This window comes from Oncorhynchus clarkii, chromosome 17 (genome assembly GCF_045791955.1).
Source record: "Oncorhynchus clarkii lewisi isolate Uvic-CL-2024 chromosome 17, UVic_Ocla_1.0, whole genome shotgun sequence".
Lineage (NCBI taxonomy): Eukaryota > Metazoa > Chordata > Actinopteri > Salmoniformes > Salmonidae > Oncorhynchus > Oncorhynchus clarkii.
Window position 1 is genome coordinate 24,683,124 of NC_092163.1, and position 14,543 is coordinate 24,697,666.

The 14,543-nt window shown below is 40.9% G+C and overlaps 2 protein-coding genes across 2 annotated transcripts in view; one reads left to right on the plus strand and one right to left on the minus strand.

The window, feature by feature from the left end:
• Nucleotides 1-2,477, plus strand: part of LOC139370588 (tumor protein p53 binding protein, 2b) — a 44,687-nt gene extending 42,210 nt beyond the window's left edge. Inside the window, exon 18 of the mRNA XM_071110173.1 lies at nt 362-2,477. Within this exon, the coding sequence (XP_070966274.1) occupies nt 362-403 (42 nt within the window). The 3' untranslated portion in view covers nt 404-2,477. The remainder of the gene's footprint in view (nt 1-361) is intronic.
• Nucleotides 2,478-2,481: 4 nt separating this feature from the next.
• Nucleotides 2,482-11,373, minus strand: LOC139370589 (GTP-binding protein 2-like). The gene is made up of 12 exons (XM_071110174.1): nt 10,972-11,373; nt 10,494-10,520; nt 10,166-10,350; nt 9,844-9,955; nt 9,249-9,446; nt 8,810-8,984; nt 8,210-8,429; nt 7,091-7,226; nt 6,693-6,751; nt 6,094-6,265; nt 5,378-5,542; nt 2,482-4,569 (listed from the first exon to the last, which is right to left on the minus strand). Exons 1-12 carry the CDS (start codon nt 11,185-11,187, stop codon nt 4,375-4,377), a joined length of 1,860 nt encoding a protein of 619 aa, XP_070966275.1. The 5' UTR covers nt 11,188-11,373; the 3' UTR covers nt 2,482-4,374.
• Between the last annotated feature and the right edge of the window lie 3,170 nt (nt 11,374-14,543).

The following is a 14,543-nucleotide window of genomic DNA, read 5'->3' on the forward strand; positions in this document are numbered from 1 at the left end:
ACTTCTAAAACTGAAGTTGTGCCCCTGGGGAAAAGTATAAAAGTGCAACTTTCAATCTATTTGGGGAAGAAATTACCCTTGAGGGTCTACTTCTCTGATTAGAAGACTGGTGAAGACCTAACATTTCTTAGTCGCGCATGCCTTGTGAAGACCTACCATCTCCTTGTGTAACCCCCCTTGACAAAACCTTTTCTGACATTTCACATAACGGAGATAATCCTTTATCTGGCAAGAATGAATAGATTTCTTTAACTAGTGGGGGAAATACTGTCACTTTAAGAATATTATGTGATAGTGCTGAATCTAAATTGAGACCATCTAAATGAGAATCTCAGCCCCCTGCTTATTTTCTTCTTCTTAGCTGTATCTGAGGATCAAGCCACGGCAGAGGAGCTTGGCTTAAATCATATCGGCTCACGTTCCACCCTACTCGCTGACAACAACTCCGACTTGAAGAAGTTGAAGAACAAGAAGTTACCTTAGAAAGGCGAATGAAGAACTTTAATAGTCCGGCACTACATTTCACGCTTCTGGTCATTTTGGATGTCAAAGTCGAGCATTACACTTCAATCGTTTGGTCTTTTGGACCTGTCTGTGAAGGACCATATCATGCTAAATGGTTTTCAACCTATGTATGGATAATATACACATGGTCATGCTGTTTCCTTTTCACTGCAGGAATGTATACACCGTGCAACATTTGTAATGGAGACTTCTGGACAGTTTTGTTTTGTAGACGTGTGATTATTCTGAGCAGAATCAATTTGTAAGGGTTTGTAACTGTGGCAGTTGGAAATGTAAAGCTTTTTCTACGTCATGGCATTTTCCATTATCTTACTATCAGGTTATCACAAACAATCTTGCTGTGGGTATACAGTGCCTTCAGAAAGTATTCATACCCCTTGACTTAGTCCACATTGTGTTACAGCCTGAATTCAAAATGGATTACATTTGTTTATTTCTCACCCCAACTACACACAATACCCCATAGTGAGAAAAAAATGTTTTGTATTGAAAATGAAATGCAGAAATGTCAAATTAACATAAGTATTCACACCACTGAGTCAATACATGAAATAATCACCTTTGGCAGCGATTACAGCTGAGTTTTTCTGGGTAAGTCTCTCTCTAAGAGCTTTGCACACCTGGGTTGTACAATATTTGCACATTATTATTTAAAAAATTCTTCAAGCACTGTCACGTTGGTTGATCATTTGTAGATCGCCATTATCAATTCTTGCCACATATTTTGAATCCGATGTATGTCAAAACTGTAACTAGGCCACTCAGGAACATTTGATGTCTTCGTAACCAACTCCATTGTATATTTGGCCTTGTATTTTAGGTTTTTGTCATGTTAAAAGTTGAATTTGTCTCCCAACGTCTGTTGGAAAGCAGACTCAACCAGGGTTTCCTCTAGGATTTTGCCAACTCAAAATATGAAGTGGCATTCAGTGATGTTGGATTTTTGCCAAACCTAACGATTTGTATTCAGTACATAAAGTTAATTTCTTTGCCACAAAATAAAATCTACTTATTTAGGCTTGCCCAAACAAAGGGGTTGAATACTTATTGACTCAAAAGCTGAAAAGCTTTTCATTTGTATTTAATTTGTAATTAAAATAATAATATCCACATTGTGTGTATGCGTGCGACACAGAATCTGTTTAATCCATTTTAAATTCAAGTTATAACACAATGTGGATAAAGTCAAGGTGTGATCACTTTCTAAAGGCACCCTAGTTCCACCTGGATTTGAAGCTCTCTAATGTTGTGGTGGAGTTACTTTGTTTTCCTATGAATGTCTATTTTTCAATATTTTTGTCAAACATTTTGTGTGTAAGTACTGTATGTAGCCTGGCATGCTGTGCTAGTAATGAATGTTGAAAAGCACAAGCTTCAAGGGCCTTTGCTCAACATCACCTCCTTATCCAATCCTTCATATCTTAAAGGGCTGCTCAATGTTATTCCCGGAGAGGTACCGTCCTGTATGATCCAACCATAATCTAGCCCATCCTATTTATAACAATTAGGTGGTTGATAAACTGAATCTGGTTAGTTACAACTGCGGTTGGAGCGAAAACATACATGAGGCTAGCTCTCCAGGAACAGGGTTGGGCCTCCCTGCATGTGGACCAGACAGAATATGACCAGCATTTTTTTTTGGTTACACGTTATAACTTTCATGATTAAGCCATTATAATCCTTTATAAATGCCTAATAATTAATGTAAATAGTCATATTAATAGTATGTAGACCCTTTTAACTATTTATACATCTTTAGCCTATTCATGAAAGTCATTTATAAAAGTGTAAACATTTTATTAACGGAATTGAGTAATTTAAACCAGTGACATTTCAAAACGTTGCTTTTAGCTAAGCTGCAAAATTCACATTAAATGTGTTCTGTGAACAACCTGTGTTGACCATCAAGCCAAATAAGTTCAGCTTTTAAAGTCAATAAAAATATGCAAAAATATGTCTTTTGATGTTTCTTTTATGGGGAAAGAAAGTGTCACGATAAAACATGTTTAATAGTATTTACGCAACCTTGATGCAATGCATACACATACTGCAAACTTGCCACGTGTCTCAACCAAAGAAGCTAATAATACCTGTAATATTATATTTATTATATCATCTAAAAGAAAAGCGCTCTGCATGCTTTCTGTATATTTCTTATGACCGCAAACATGTAAAGATCAGCTGATACTTGAATAAGCAGCATACATCAACACCATGATAAATTGAATCCCGTGTTTCACTACTGCACACCTTACAGCTCTACGGGACTACGTCCGGTAACCTCTGGCGGACTCAAACATGCAGAAGCTATTCCAAAAATACAAAGTGCAAAATCGACAACTCTCACAAAAATGTTTGTGCTTCAAAATGGTATTTAGAAGTGTATGTAACATTACATTCAATGCATTAGTTATAATTGCACACAACCTCGTAAAGGGTGAGGGATAAAGTCTAGAGTTCAATAAATATTTGTCATTTAGGAGTCCATTTAGTCTGATTTTTAGATTTTCACAAGTCCCTATTAAGCATGCAGACTCCACATGGGTATCTAGCTGCACAAAGCTGCCTTGTACACAGACAAGCCTGAAGCTATGACATAGACAGCATTGGGTTCAATGGGTTGACATAACAGGGTAACAAAAGCGGCGTCTCTACTATGGAAAACATTGCATCACTTGATACTTGCCCCTACATTTCTTTCAGAACGGGTTTGCAATGCAACATTCACTTGACTACGCCAAGCATCTCGACTCTGCTCATTCTCAACCCTCACACATTATTGCTGCCCTACACAGACTTAGTTGAATTTAACATTTAGAAAATTAGCATGGCAGCATTTACGGTCGCCACTTATTTGCGTCGCCAAAATGGGCAGCACGTAGTCTACTTTTCCTTAATACTAATCAAGACGAAAGAAGTGCAGAGAGTAAACCACACTATTTTGGAAAAAGTATGGAAGGAAACTTGCATTCAAAAGCATGGTAGAAGAGCTCTTCCTTTTGCAGACAGGACCACCACTGGTCGACTTCCCTGCTTTCCACATGCTTTTGAAAGCAATGCTAACTGATACAACCTATTTACACTAGCATCGCTACATGCTCCAAAAATGCTAGCCATTCTGCACATTGCTAAATAACAAACTTAAAAACGACAACACCTTAGGTCAGGGTTTCCCAAACTCCCCCCACGGGTGTACGCTTTGTTTTTTTCTCTAACACCACACAGCTGATTCAAATAATCAAAGCTTGATGATGAGTTGTTTAATTGAATCAGCTGTGTATTTGGGGGGGCAGGACCGAGTTTGGGAAACCCTGCCTTAGGTAAGTCGACAATGAGCTAAAACTTTTAAAAAGCCAACTATCCCTTTAAACCTCCAAAGGATGGGTATGCTGAGTATGTTCCACATCGTCCAGTCCAAGTAAAACAGGGAGAGCATGCATTTGATCTATTGTATCTGTTATGAAATGACCCTCTGGTGTTTGGAGCCAGAGAGGGGTGGGAATGGTTCCTTCAAGCAATCCACAGCAGATTAGATGAAAGCTTAGCCTGCCTTCGAAGAGGTCACCCAGCTTTCGACTAAAGACGCTGACCTTTGCCCAAACCCACCCTCGTCAAAGCGTCGCCCCAGAATCCACCACTGAGAAGGATCAAGGTTTTCAATCGGGCTTCACATCTCTACATGGCACGAGGGGCAGATGAGGAAAGTACAGTACAGACACACTTAGATACAAACAAATGGTGATTAAAATACCAGTGTGTGGTTCAATACCAATCTACTGGGATGACGTCCGGTGCCGGCAGTTCAAGAGAGCTTATAATTTCCTCTCCTTCCCTCCTTTCTCCTCCTCTCTATTTCTCTATCTCCCTCTGGTTCTGGTCGTGGATCTGGTTTTGGTCATGCGAGTCGGGCAGGAGGCTGGTGACGTGGCCGATGCCCTTGGTCACGCCCTCCCTGAAGAGCAGCTTGGCGCCCATGCGGAGGTACTCAGGGTGTTTGATGAAGCGGAAGCAGACCACGGCCCTCTCTCCTGTGCGCAGCTCCTCCTGGTGGTGAAAACAGGGAAGGGCACACAACGGTTTGTGTTGACTCATAAAGCAGCAGGGCCACAATCAGTAGGTAGACGTTGCTGATAGAGCTGACCTGATTCCTCTTCCTCTACATGGCAGAGTGGCATGTTTGTACTATATAATAAAATCTCTATCTGAACATTGCACAAGGTTTCATTTCTGGTATAAAAAAAATATTGACCTTGTACAAATTTGTCTAAATACTACAATGTATGAAGGATGCTGTATAAAAGAAAAAGGAGTGTATACTTAAACAATAATGCCCGAGGGGGTGTGGTATATGGCCAGTATATCACGGCTAAGGGCTGTTCTTATATCACGGCTAAGGGCTGTTCTTATGATTGGATACAGCCCTTAACCGTGGTATATTGGCCATATACCACAAACCCCTGAGGTGCCTTACTGTTATTATAAATAGGTTACTGAGGTAATTAGAACAGTAAACAAGTAGTTTTGCATCATACCAGTGGTATATTTAAACAATAAGGCCCGAGGGGGTGTGGTATAGGGCCAATATACCACGGCTAAGGGCAGTTCTTACGCATGACGCAATGCGTAGTGCCTGGATACAGGCCGTAGCCGTGGTATATTGGCCATATACCACAAACCCCTGAGGTGCCTTATTGCTATTATATATTTGTTACCAATGTAATTAGAGCAGTCTAAATAAATGTTTTGTCATACCCGTGGTATACAGTCTGATATACCATGGCTGTCAGCCAATCAGTCAATCAGCATTCAGGACTCTAACTACCCAGTTTATAATTATTATTACTAAACTAACCTTTCCATGCAGGCACTCCACGGTGGCCGTCTGTCTTACGTTCCCCACGTGCACGGTCACTTGGAAGCCCCGACGGAATGTTTTGGCGTGGAAGAGAAGGACAATGGCCGCCTCAAACTGCCAGCAGATGGTGGGGTTCATCTTCGGGCTGACCATTACCATACCCTATTCAACACACACACACACACACACTCACCAATAAGTACTTTGGGAGATGGGAAAGGAACAACCATTGTGGAAGTCATTTTAGAAAACAGTACACTGCATTTTGACTACATATGATTTGTGAGTTGTTTGTGAGTGTACGTTTGTATTATATTGTATTATGAGTGTGCGTGGACATTCAGATTTCTTCAAGGACCAAAATGTGTTTTTCACTGACAGCTATCAATTTAAAAATAATAACTGTATTTATAGAAGAGAGAGAACAAAGAGAGAACAAAAACATAGTAGGCTACACAGACCTCCTACCTATACTTGAGATTTCACATGTAACACACAAAACAGAGGACATATGACAGTATCATAACCATGAGCAGTTTGTGCAGTCGTCTTGTTTCCAAATGTGACCCTGCAATGTTCAGTCAGATTAAGGGATGAGATTGGCAGAAAATAGAAAATGGGAGGGGAAACTATAGTATCTTATAGATAAAAAGTCATGAAAATTCACATCTGGACACATGTGATGTGGATGTGTTGTGGCTGAACCCTCTGACCTTGCGGAGCAGCGAGCGGTCAAAGTTGCCGAGGGCCAGTGTGGCGGCTTGGCCGGCTCTCAGCACCCTGCAGGCCGAGCGGTTCCTATGGATGCTGCCCACCTTCAGCCTCAGGAAACGGCCCTCGTCCGTCGGGCCAACCACCAGCCTCTCCCCCTCGCGACACACCCCACTGTCCGCGGGTCAACGGGAGGAAAAACATTATGATATGTCAAAGTGGAACTCTCCAGGGCAAATCATTTTTAGCAGCACTTCAGGGTTACACCTTTTGCAGTATATCGACTTCTATTGGTTTTTGATTAGCTAAAAGCTTAATTGAGCAAATCCTCTAAAAGTATCTTTAAAAAAAGCCCAACAAAGTCACCTATAGATGTGAACATGATGCACGAAAAATGAATAATAATCGGTAACATGACATGAATGGGATTTGTGCCACAAATGCTAAAACGTTAGCACTTGGAAACAGTGCCAGGGAAACTAACCCAAAGCAAGATTGTTGTCAGACCTTGTCCATAGACAGCTTACAATCCCTAGAACAGTGCTAAATCAATCCATTATCATTCATTCATAAGTATCAATATGACTTATGGCCAACTGACCTGTAGAGAGTTCCTCCCACCACTGTCCCCACATCTGGCACGGTATATATCTCATCTACCTATATTCACAAGCAGAGGAATTAGGACGTCTATTTTGCTAGCATTGATGCAGAATAAGGGTGTGAATCTGAATGTGTGAAAGTGCATGTTCACATCTCGTATGTATGCAATGTATGTGTGGGTGTATGTTCTGTTATGCGTGTGCATGAATGCATGTATGCGTTCGGATTGGTTTGTAAAGAGTGTGTGTATGTGGGTAATATATTAGTTGTTTGTGCACAAACGCGTGTGCATGTGTATTATTGTGTTAGTTGTGAGTGTGCGTGGACACACACAATGTCCATGCACACCATCATTCACACAATAATTGTATCTGTTAATGTGTCTGGGTGTAGTACCTGGAACTCAGTGAGTTGCTGCATGAGCTCCTCTTGCTCCTTGCTGTTGCTGAGAGGAGGCAGGATGTTGAAGAAGACTTTAAGCAGGTCCAGACTCTCTCCAGACACGCTCGACAGGGTGAAGATGGGTGTGATGCTACGGCATAAAGAGTGGACATGACTTTTACAACCAGTATTTAACCTAAGCATAACGTTAGAAAAGGCATCATATTGGTGTCATTCAGTGTAAAGAAATTGGCTTGGGTGATCGTAACGTCATTCTCTGGATGTCAACTGGTTATCTGGTTGAGGAGACATTGGATAACCAGATTACAACCAGGTAAAGACATGTTTTTCATTGCTACATCAAGTCATAAAAATGTCATATTTTGGATGTTATCTGGTCACATAACCAAATAACAACCAGATAGACATATTTTAATGGTTGCTCAAAAGATGTCTAAAAAAACTTCTCACCTGGTTATCTGACTTCCATAAAATGTGTTTACACCTGGGAAAATTGCATCATTATGATGTCCCATGCCAAATTCTGCCCACTTAGATAGTTAGTCCCTTGATGCTGAAATGGGTGTATACACCCAACTAGGCCTGGGAATTGCCCGGGACCTCACAATATGATATGATCATGATACTTTGGTGCCGATACGATATGTTTTGCGATTCTCACAATTCTATATGTATTGCGATTTGATGCAGCAATTTTATTGTGATTCGATGTTCCAAACATATTTCTCACCATATGTCTCCTGCAGAGGGACAAGCGAGAGCCATGAGAAAACAAGTTTTGATCAATCATGGAAATAAAAGTGCTAAAACAAATTGGCTCTCTATTTAAAAAGATAGGAGAACAAAAAAGGAAAAATACTGGAGTTTTGGTGCAGCTATCGCAAACAATAATATTGAGATCTTGTCAAAACAATATGATATATCGTCAAAAATAATATCCCAATATGTAACTGTATTGATTCCCCCCCCCACCAATACAAACAACGTTGCCGTACATGCTTGCTAAGTCAATTCCCTTCTAGTCACTCTGGACTAAGGCCTATGTGGTGTATATTGGGTTCTGAATCTCAATTCTAGTTTCCTTATAGGTCTTTTCTCCTTTTCAGCAGCTACCTGGAGGATTGAGCGAACTGCTGGGCGGCTGTGACGGCGTCATCCGGGCTGGCCACCACCATCGGCACTTTGTTACAGCCAGGCAGCTTGAGGACATGCTCCAGCTGGCGTACTGTGCGCTCCACAGTGCCCTTGGCGCACAGGTCCACCTTGCTGACCACGATAAAGATGGGTACCTTTAGTGCCATGGCCAGGCCCAGGTGCTCCCGGGTGGTGCCAGCTAAGGGGGAGAAAATCGTATCTGGTTGGGTCAGTGGTAGGGTCGCAAAACTCCCAGTAATTTACCAAAGTTACCAGACTTCAGAAATGTTGGTAACTTTGGTAATTTATACTTGAGTAGAAAAAAATGGTGTCAATGTTGTCCATGAGTTTCTAGTAAATAGACCATATGGTTCATAGGAAGATTTATGGAAAAACATCTAATCAACAAGGACCTCATTTGCAATTAACGCCCTCTTTGTAACACTAGTCAGTGGTCACATACTGTAAGTAGTTAAACGCACATCACTTTTCATAGCTTGCTGGGCCAAACAAATCCTGTAGAAGTTAAAAAGGCCGGCACAATCTACACTGTTATTATAGCTATGTGATCGGGCTTACCTATGCCTGTGTTGGCGCTGACCACCAGCATGGCGAAGTCTGGGCAGTAGCTGGTGAGGCCAAAGATGGTGGTTTTCAGGTACTTGTGGTGGCCGGCCAGGTCAATGAAGGTGATCATCTTAGAAGAGCTCTCACAAATCTCCTCGGCTGTACGGGAGTCACTGTAGTTCACCACCTTCAAAAGCCACAAGAGAGGAAGTTCAATTAACTTGTGTGTTGTTACACTGTTTTTATGGGTTAGTAACAAATGGAAGGTGTTCAAAACATTTGTGTGCTGTTACACAGTTTTTTGTGTTATTACACTTTTTTGTTATATCAGTGTAGTTTTTGAGGAATAAGATTATTTGTATTTTTATAGTCTTTGCTCAAAGGAAGGGAAAACTCATGCGTGTTTATCCTTCCTTCTTTATCTCGTCACCTATTAGACGCTGTTACCCACCTCCCCTTTGCTATTGAAGCCCAAAATCTCAAAGCTGATGCTTGATGTCCTGCCCGTTTGGATCTCATGAAGGTGCCTGAAGAGGTTGAGGCGTGCCCGGCCTCGCCCGTTGTCCAGCTCGCCTTGCGTCAGCACGCCCAACAGTGTGGACTTCCCTGAGTCCACGTTTCCCAGTACCGCCACACGCAGGTCCAAGAACTGCTCTCATACACACACAAGAGACACTGCAGTGAAATTACAGCAGATTGACGTGGCAGAAATCCTTCATTGTATGTACAGCTTACCATTGACCATTGATTGAGTGCAAAACAAGAGAGTCACTCTCCTTTTGCATTTTAATGCTTAATTGACAGACAGAAAATAAACAATGGGAGATAGGTGAGGAGGAGACAGTGAGAAGTGAATTGAACCACAGACTCCAGTGGGGAGTTGCATATGTGCAAGGAGCCAGTAGTGTTACAACTGGATCACGTCTCAGCACACAGTCAGCCCTTCTACTCTATTCACTCTGTAGTCCATAGGCTAGCCTTACTTTTGAGATTTGTAATTTGGGTGAATTGTCTCTTAAATAAGACAAGGTGCTGTTTAATCTCACCTGTTGGTCGTCTGGAACTTTTCGGACAAGAACCTCTGCGATTTTCCGGCAGTTTCTGTCCGAGTCGTAATCCACCTCTCTTTCTCGTAGAAGTGTGATGTCAGCACCAACCCTGGTGAGGCAGAGATAGCACATTTCTAACCAACACCCACCAAACTGAGGGGCAACTGTTAAATACAGTAACAATGGCAAACTGTCAAATTAGACATTTATAAACTAGTTTCTTCAAGAATCAATGGGTATAATTGAAATGACCATGGAGTTGAAGAAAGTATCCCAGATTGTGCCTTTGGTGATGTTTGGAAACAAGGTAGTGACATACTTCTCTGCCATCCTCCGTAGGGTCTTCAGCGAGGCTCTCATGTCTCCCTCTGACAGTCCGACAAGCAGGCCATTGTCTTCCACCCCAATCTGATACACCGCCTCGCCCCGTCCCTCTTGAAGACGCCATTTTAACTGGGTGGCCAGGTGCTCAAAGCGGTATTGTGTGGGGTTCACCAGCTTCAGCTGCAGTGAAGGTAGAGCACGGGACAGCACTTCACCACCAACAAGTGTCCAACAAGTGAACGTGGATGTGTTTTGACTTTTGATTACTAGCTACAGGTGAAAGGGAAGATGACATGCAAAAAGAAAGAAATGTATACTAGTACCTTATATTCAATGTTTCCCTCTTCAGCCTGAGAGAAACAGAGGGATGGACATGTTTTGAAAATGTGTGCCTGTACTGTATTTTGACAGACAAGCACACACCCCTGACTAATGTACTTCTACCACAGCAAGCTATCACTACAGTATTTTACATCTATGCACCACCAGGGGAACAATGTATCTTGCAACATCATGGAGCTGCCAAGCTGCTCTCTTGCAGCTAGTCACAACATTGTTATGTGCGAACGCCAGCTGTTGATGTCAACAAACAAACAAATGTCCATTCCCTGCTTATAACAACGTTACATATGGCCAAAAAGTTTCTTACCATGGAAAAGCTTAGGCGACACCATCTGCCAGATGCTAGCTAAAATAATGTCAGAATTTGTAAATAGCTAGGCTCTGGCTAGTCTAGCATTGGATAACATCGCCAGCTAGCAGTAGCTGTACATCTGCTACAGTAGTAGCTAGCCAATTTACCTCCGGTGGTAAATACGGTGGGGTTTTGTTGGTCTTTGTCTTTTTATTCCTCCGTCTTTTTCTTCTCTTCCCTTTTTTTGAACGCGTTTTTTTGGACGTCATCCTTCTCCCATTACCTGAACTGGGTCCTTGCAAATTTGATCTAACGTTAGGCAAATTTGATCTAACGTTAGCGACTGTACCACCGCCAGTCCCGCCTGATATTCGCGCATCCATCACGAAAATGAATTAGCTAACGCGAACCCACACTGTTTCTGTCAGTAAGAATATAACGGACTTAAAGTTTTACTCATGCAAATGAATCAATACACATACATATGGGCTCAGAGTGGGTAGCTAACGCAATCGGTCCAACTGAGGCTGGCCTTCTCTCCATCACTTGCCTTCTACTAGTCCAGGGTTCCCCAACTAGCGGCCCGCGGCCCGATTTATATTATATTATTTATGTTACAAATGTTATACTATTATTATTTGTTCTAATTGTTGGACATACAATATTATAAACACCAGGAAATCAGATTCAAGTGATTTTAATTTTGGAATTATGTTCCCAAATTACCACACATAATAAAGAGAGACTTGATCTCAAACAAATGTAAGCAAGGTTTGAAATTATTCAATTTTTTTGTTGTCAAATATAATATCTGCTTGGGCTTCTTGCAGTCAATTTGCAGTCTACAAATTATGTTCTGGTCACCAACCATCAACAAAAAAAATCGTCCCGCTGCTAAATCTTGCAGATGATCCCTGCGGACTGTAAAAATAGGTTGACGCTCTTGCCTTAAACGAGCCTCCACCACTAGTATCCGTGTGATCTGGGGTTTTCCTTCGGGGTTTGCAAAAGTTACCAGAATCACAATGTTCAAATTGGCTATATGGTAAAAAAAATATTACATTTTTTTATGTGGTTTTCGGTCTTAATTTAAGATTAGGCATAAGGTTAGCAGTGTCGTTAAGGTTAGGTTTAAAATGCAATTTTTAAGAGACTTTGTGGCTGTGGTAACTGGTGACGACCGGAAGGAAGGACCTCCCGGGTCTCTTCCTGACCAACGGGCCAGGTCAGAGATACCTTTGAGGAGTTGGGAAACTCCATTGAAATCGAATTAACCCCCATTGTGTACGTTTCCCATGCTAAGTCAATGGGTCAATGGGTCGCAAGGTGCATTCTGGGCGATTCAAGGGGTAAGAAGAGCTCTCCCTCAAGGAGTGAAAGGGAGCTCAAAACCCCAACATTAGCATGAATTTCGTCAACAAGAAGTACAACATTGGAAATATTTTCCAAGATATAAGATAATTAACTTACTATCTGTAATATTGTATAGCTCTGGAATCGTGACATTAGGTACTTTCGAGGAAAATAGGCAAGTTTCTCGACTCTTATTTTTTATTTTTTATTTTTTTTAAACAACATTTATTTTTATTTTTATTAACAACAAATCAATACATAAAGCACATGAGGGAACACAAGCATACATAGGTTACAAACAATGGACAATTGAGCTAGGGGGTACAATATCACATTACAATTACACAAGGACCTTAAGGGACATACATATACTTACAATTCGAACAGCTTTTTTGTTAGTAGAGCATTTAACCGTTTTAAAATAAAGTTCAATTTCTTTTTGTAGGGTAAGAAAATGTGGTTTTCTGTTTGTAAATTTATATTTGTGTATATGAAATTTGGCCAAAATAATAATTAAATGAATTACATAAAAATGTTTCAGCTTATTTCTATCTTATGTTAAGAATCCAAACAGTACATCTCTCCACAATAGTGTAAAATCTTCATAAATGTGTTCAATTATAAACCTACTGATGTCTTGGCACAGTTTTCTTACATGCATACAATGCCAAAAAAGATGCAAAACTGTTTCTGGGTGGTCATTACAAAAGGAGCAATTTGAGTTGATGTTTTCCTTAAACTTCTTCATATAGTGGTTGGCAGAATAATATTTATGAATCATTTTAAAGGAAACTTCCTTAATTTTGTTAACAAGTAGGTATGTGTGTGGCAACATCCAAACTTTTTTCCAACAGATATTATCAATAAATCCATTCCAATAAGGCATGACATAAGGTACAACATCCTGCTGAAACAAGGTTCGTATCGCTCTGTTGTTGAATGGACCAAAAGAGAAACAAATCTTTCCTACTCATGAGTCAACAGGGTAAATAGAAGGTAGGCTCTGAGGGTCAGGTCTTGACACGTTCCTGAATAACATAGCAACACCTGGGGGAATGGCATCTAAAACAATTGCAAAATCTTCAGGTGTTACAGGGACCTTGTAAAGCGATAAGAATTCCTTATAACTGAGTAAAAGACCCTCTGCATTTACCAGTTGGCTCACCAATAAGATATTATTTCAGAACCAATATTCTAAAAACAAATAACTATTTTTATACAATATATCCCGATTATTCCATATATAATATCTGTGTGGAGAAAAATTGTGTTGATAAATTAAGGACCATGATAAGAAAACCTGCCAATGAAAAGCAGAACGTTTCACTGAAACTTTGTCAATATTATAATTGCAAAACAACATGAAGTTAAGGCCACCAAAAGTAGAGAAGACATTATGAGGAATACAATTCCAGATAGAAGTGGGTCTTCTTAGGAATTGTTTTATCCAATTGATCTTAAAAGTATTATTTAAAGTAGTAAAGTCCAGAAAATTCAGTCCACCATTCTCATAAGTGTTCATTACAACAGTTTTCCTAATGTAATGGGTACGGTTTCTCCAAAGAAAGCTGAAAAGCATCTGGTCTATCTATCTCTGCTTATTTTACTGTCAAGACAGGCACGTTTCTCGACTCATACCCTGAAGAAGGGATTGCGTGACGATTAGTTTAGTAACCGCGTGACGCAACATGATAACGTGAACGCGATTGGTCGACAGTCTGTTGGGTGGGGTGTTTGCACCTACAGTTTTGCTTCTGTACTGCAGTTTGACTGACGTCCGGTCCAGGAAGACAATTTATTTTGACTGCCAGAGTCCGATTTGAAATTTCCTAATATGACATTTCAGTCACCGCCTTTGTGCACAAAACATCAATTTAATTATTCAAATAATTGTCGCTGAGGCAGAATTTTTTTCCATCACTCACTGCCGAAGATATGAACATTTTATTTTCATCCAATGCCTGCCATGTTGCATTGCTCCCTGAGCGCACTGGGTGCTAGTGCGCATGTATGTGATGTTTGCACTGCCGGCCCGCTCGTTAGGCAGCCGCCACAGAGCAGATTGACGAGGGCGCCATTTTCTGAGCTAAACTGACCAAGACGCTCCTCACGCCGCCCTTTGACAGTGCCCACTTTGTCAAAGGCAAGGGACAAAATATTTTGCTTTTTGTCGCCTCTCCAGGGTGGTGTTGAAGAAACGCATCTCTGCAGCGCTACACCAACGTTCCGTCAAACATTTTTTTTATCTGATTTAAATCATGTAGCACATAAAGGATATGGTAGAGAGAGTATGTGGCCTTTTCTGTAGCCTACAGGCTGGAGATTAAATGTATGACAATGTAATGAGAGGGACAATATTAACAAACAACATATCCTAAAGACAGGA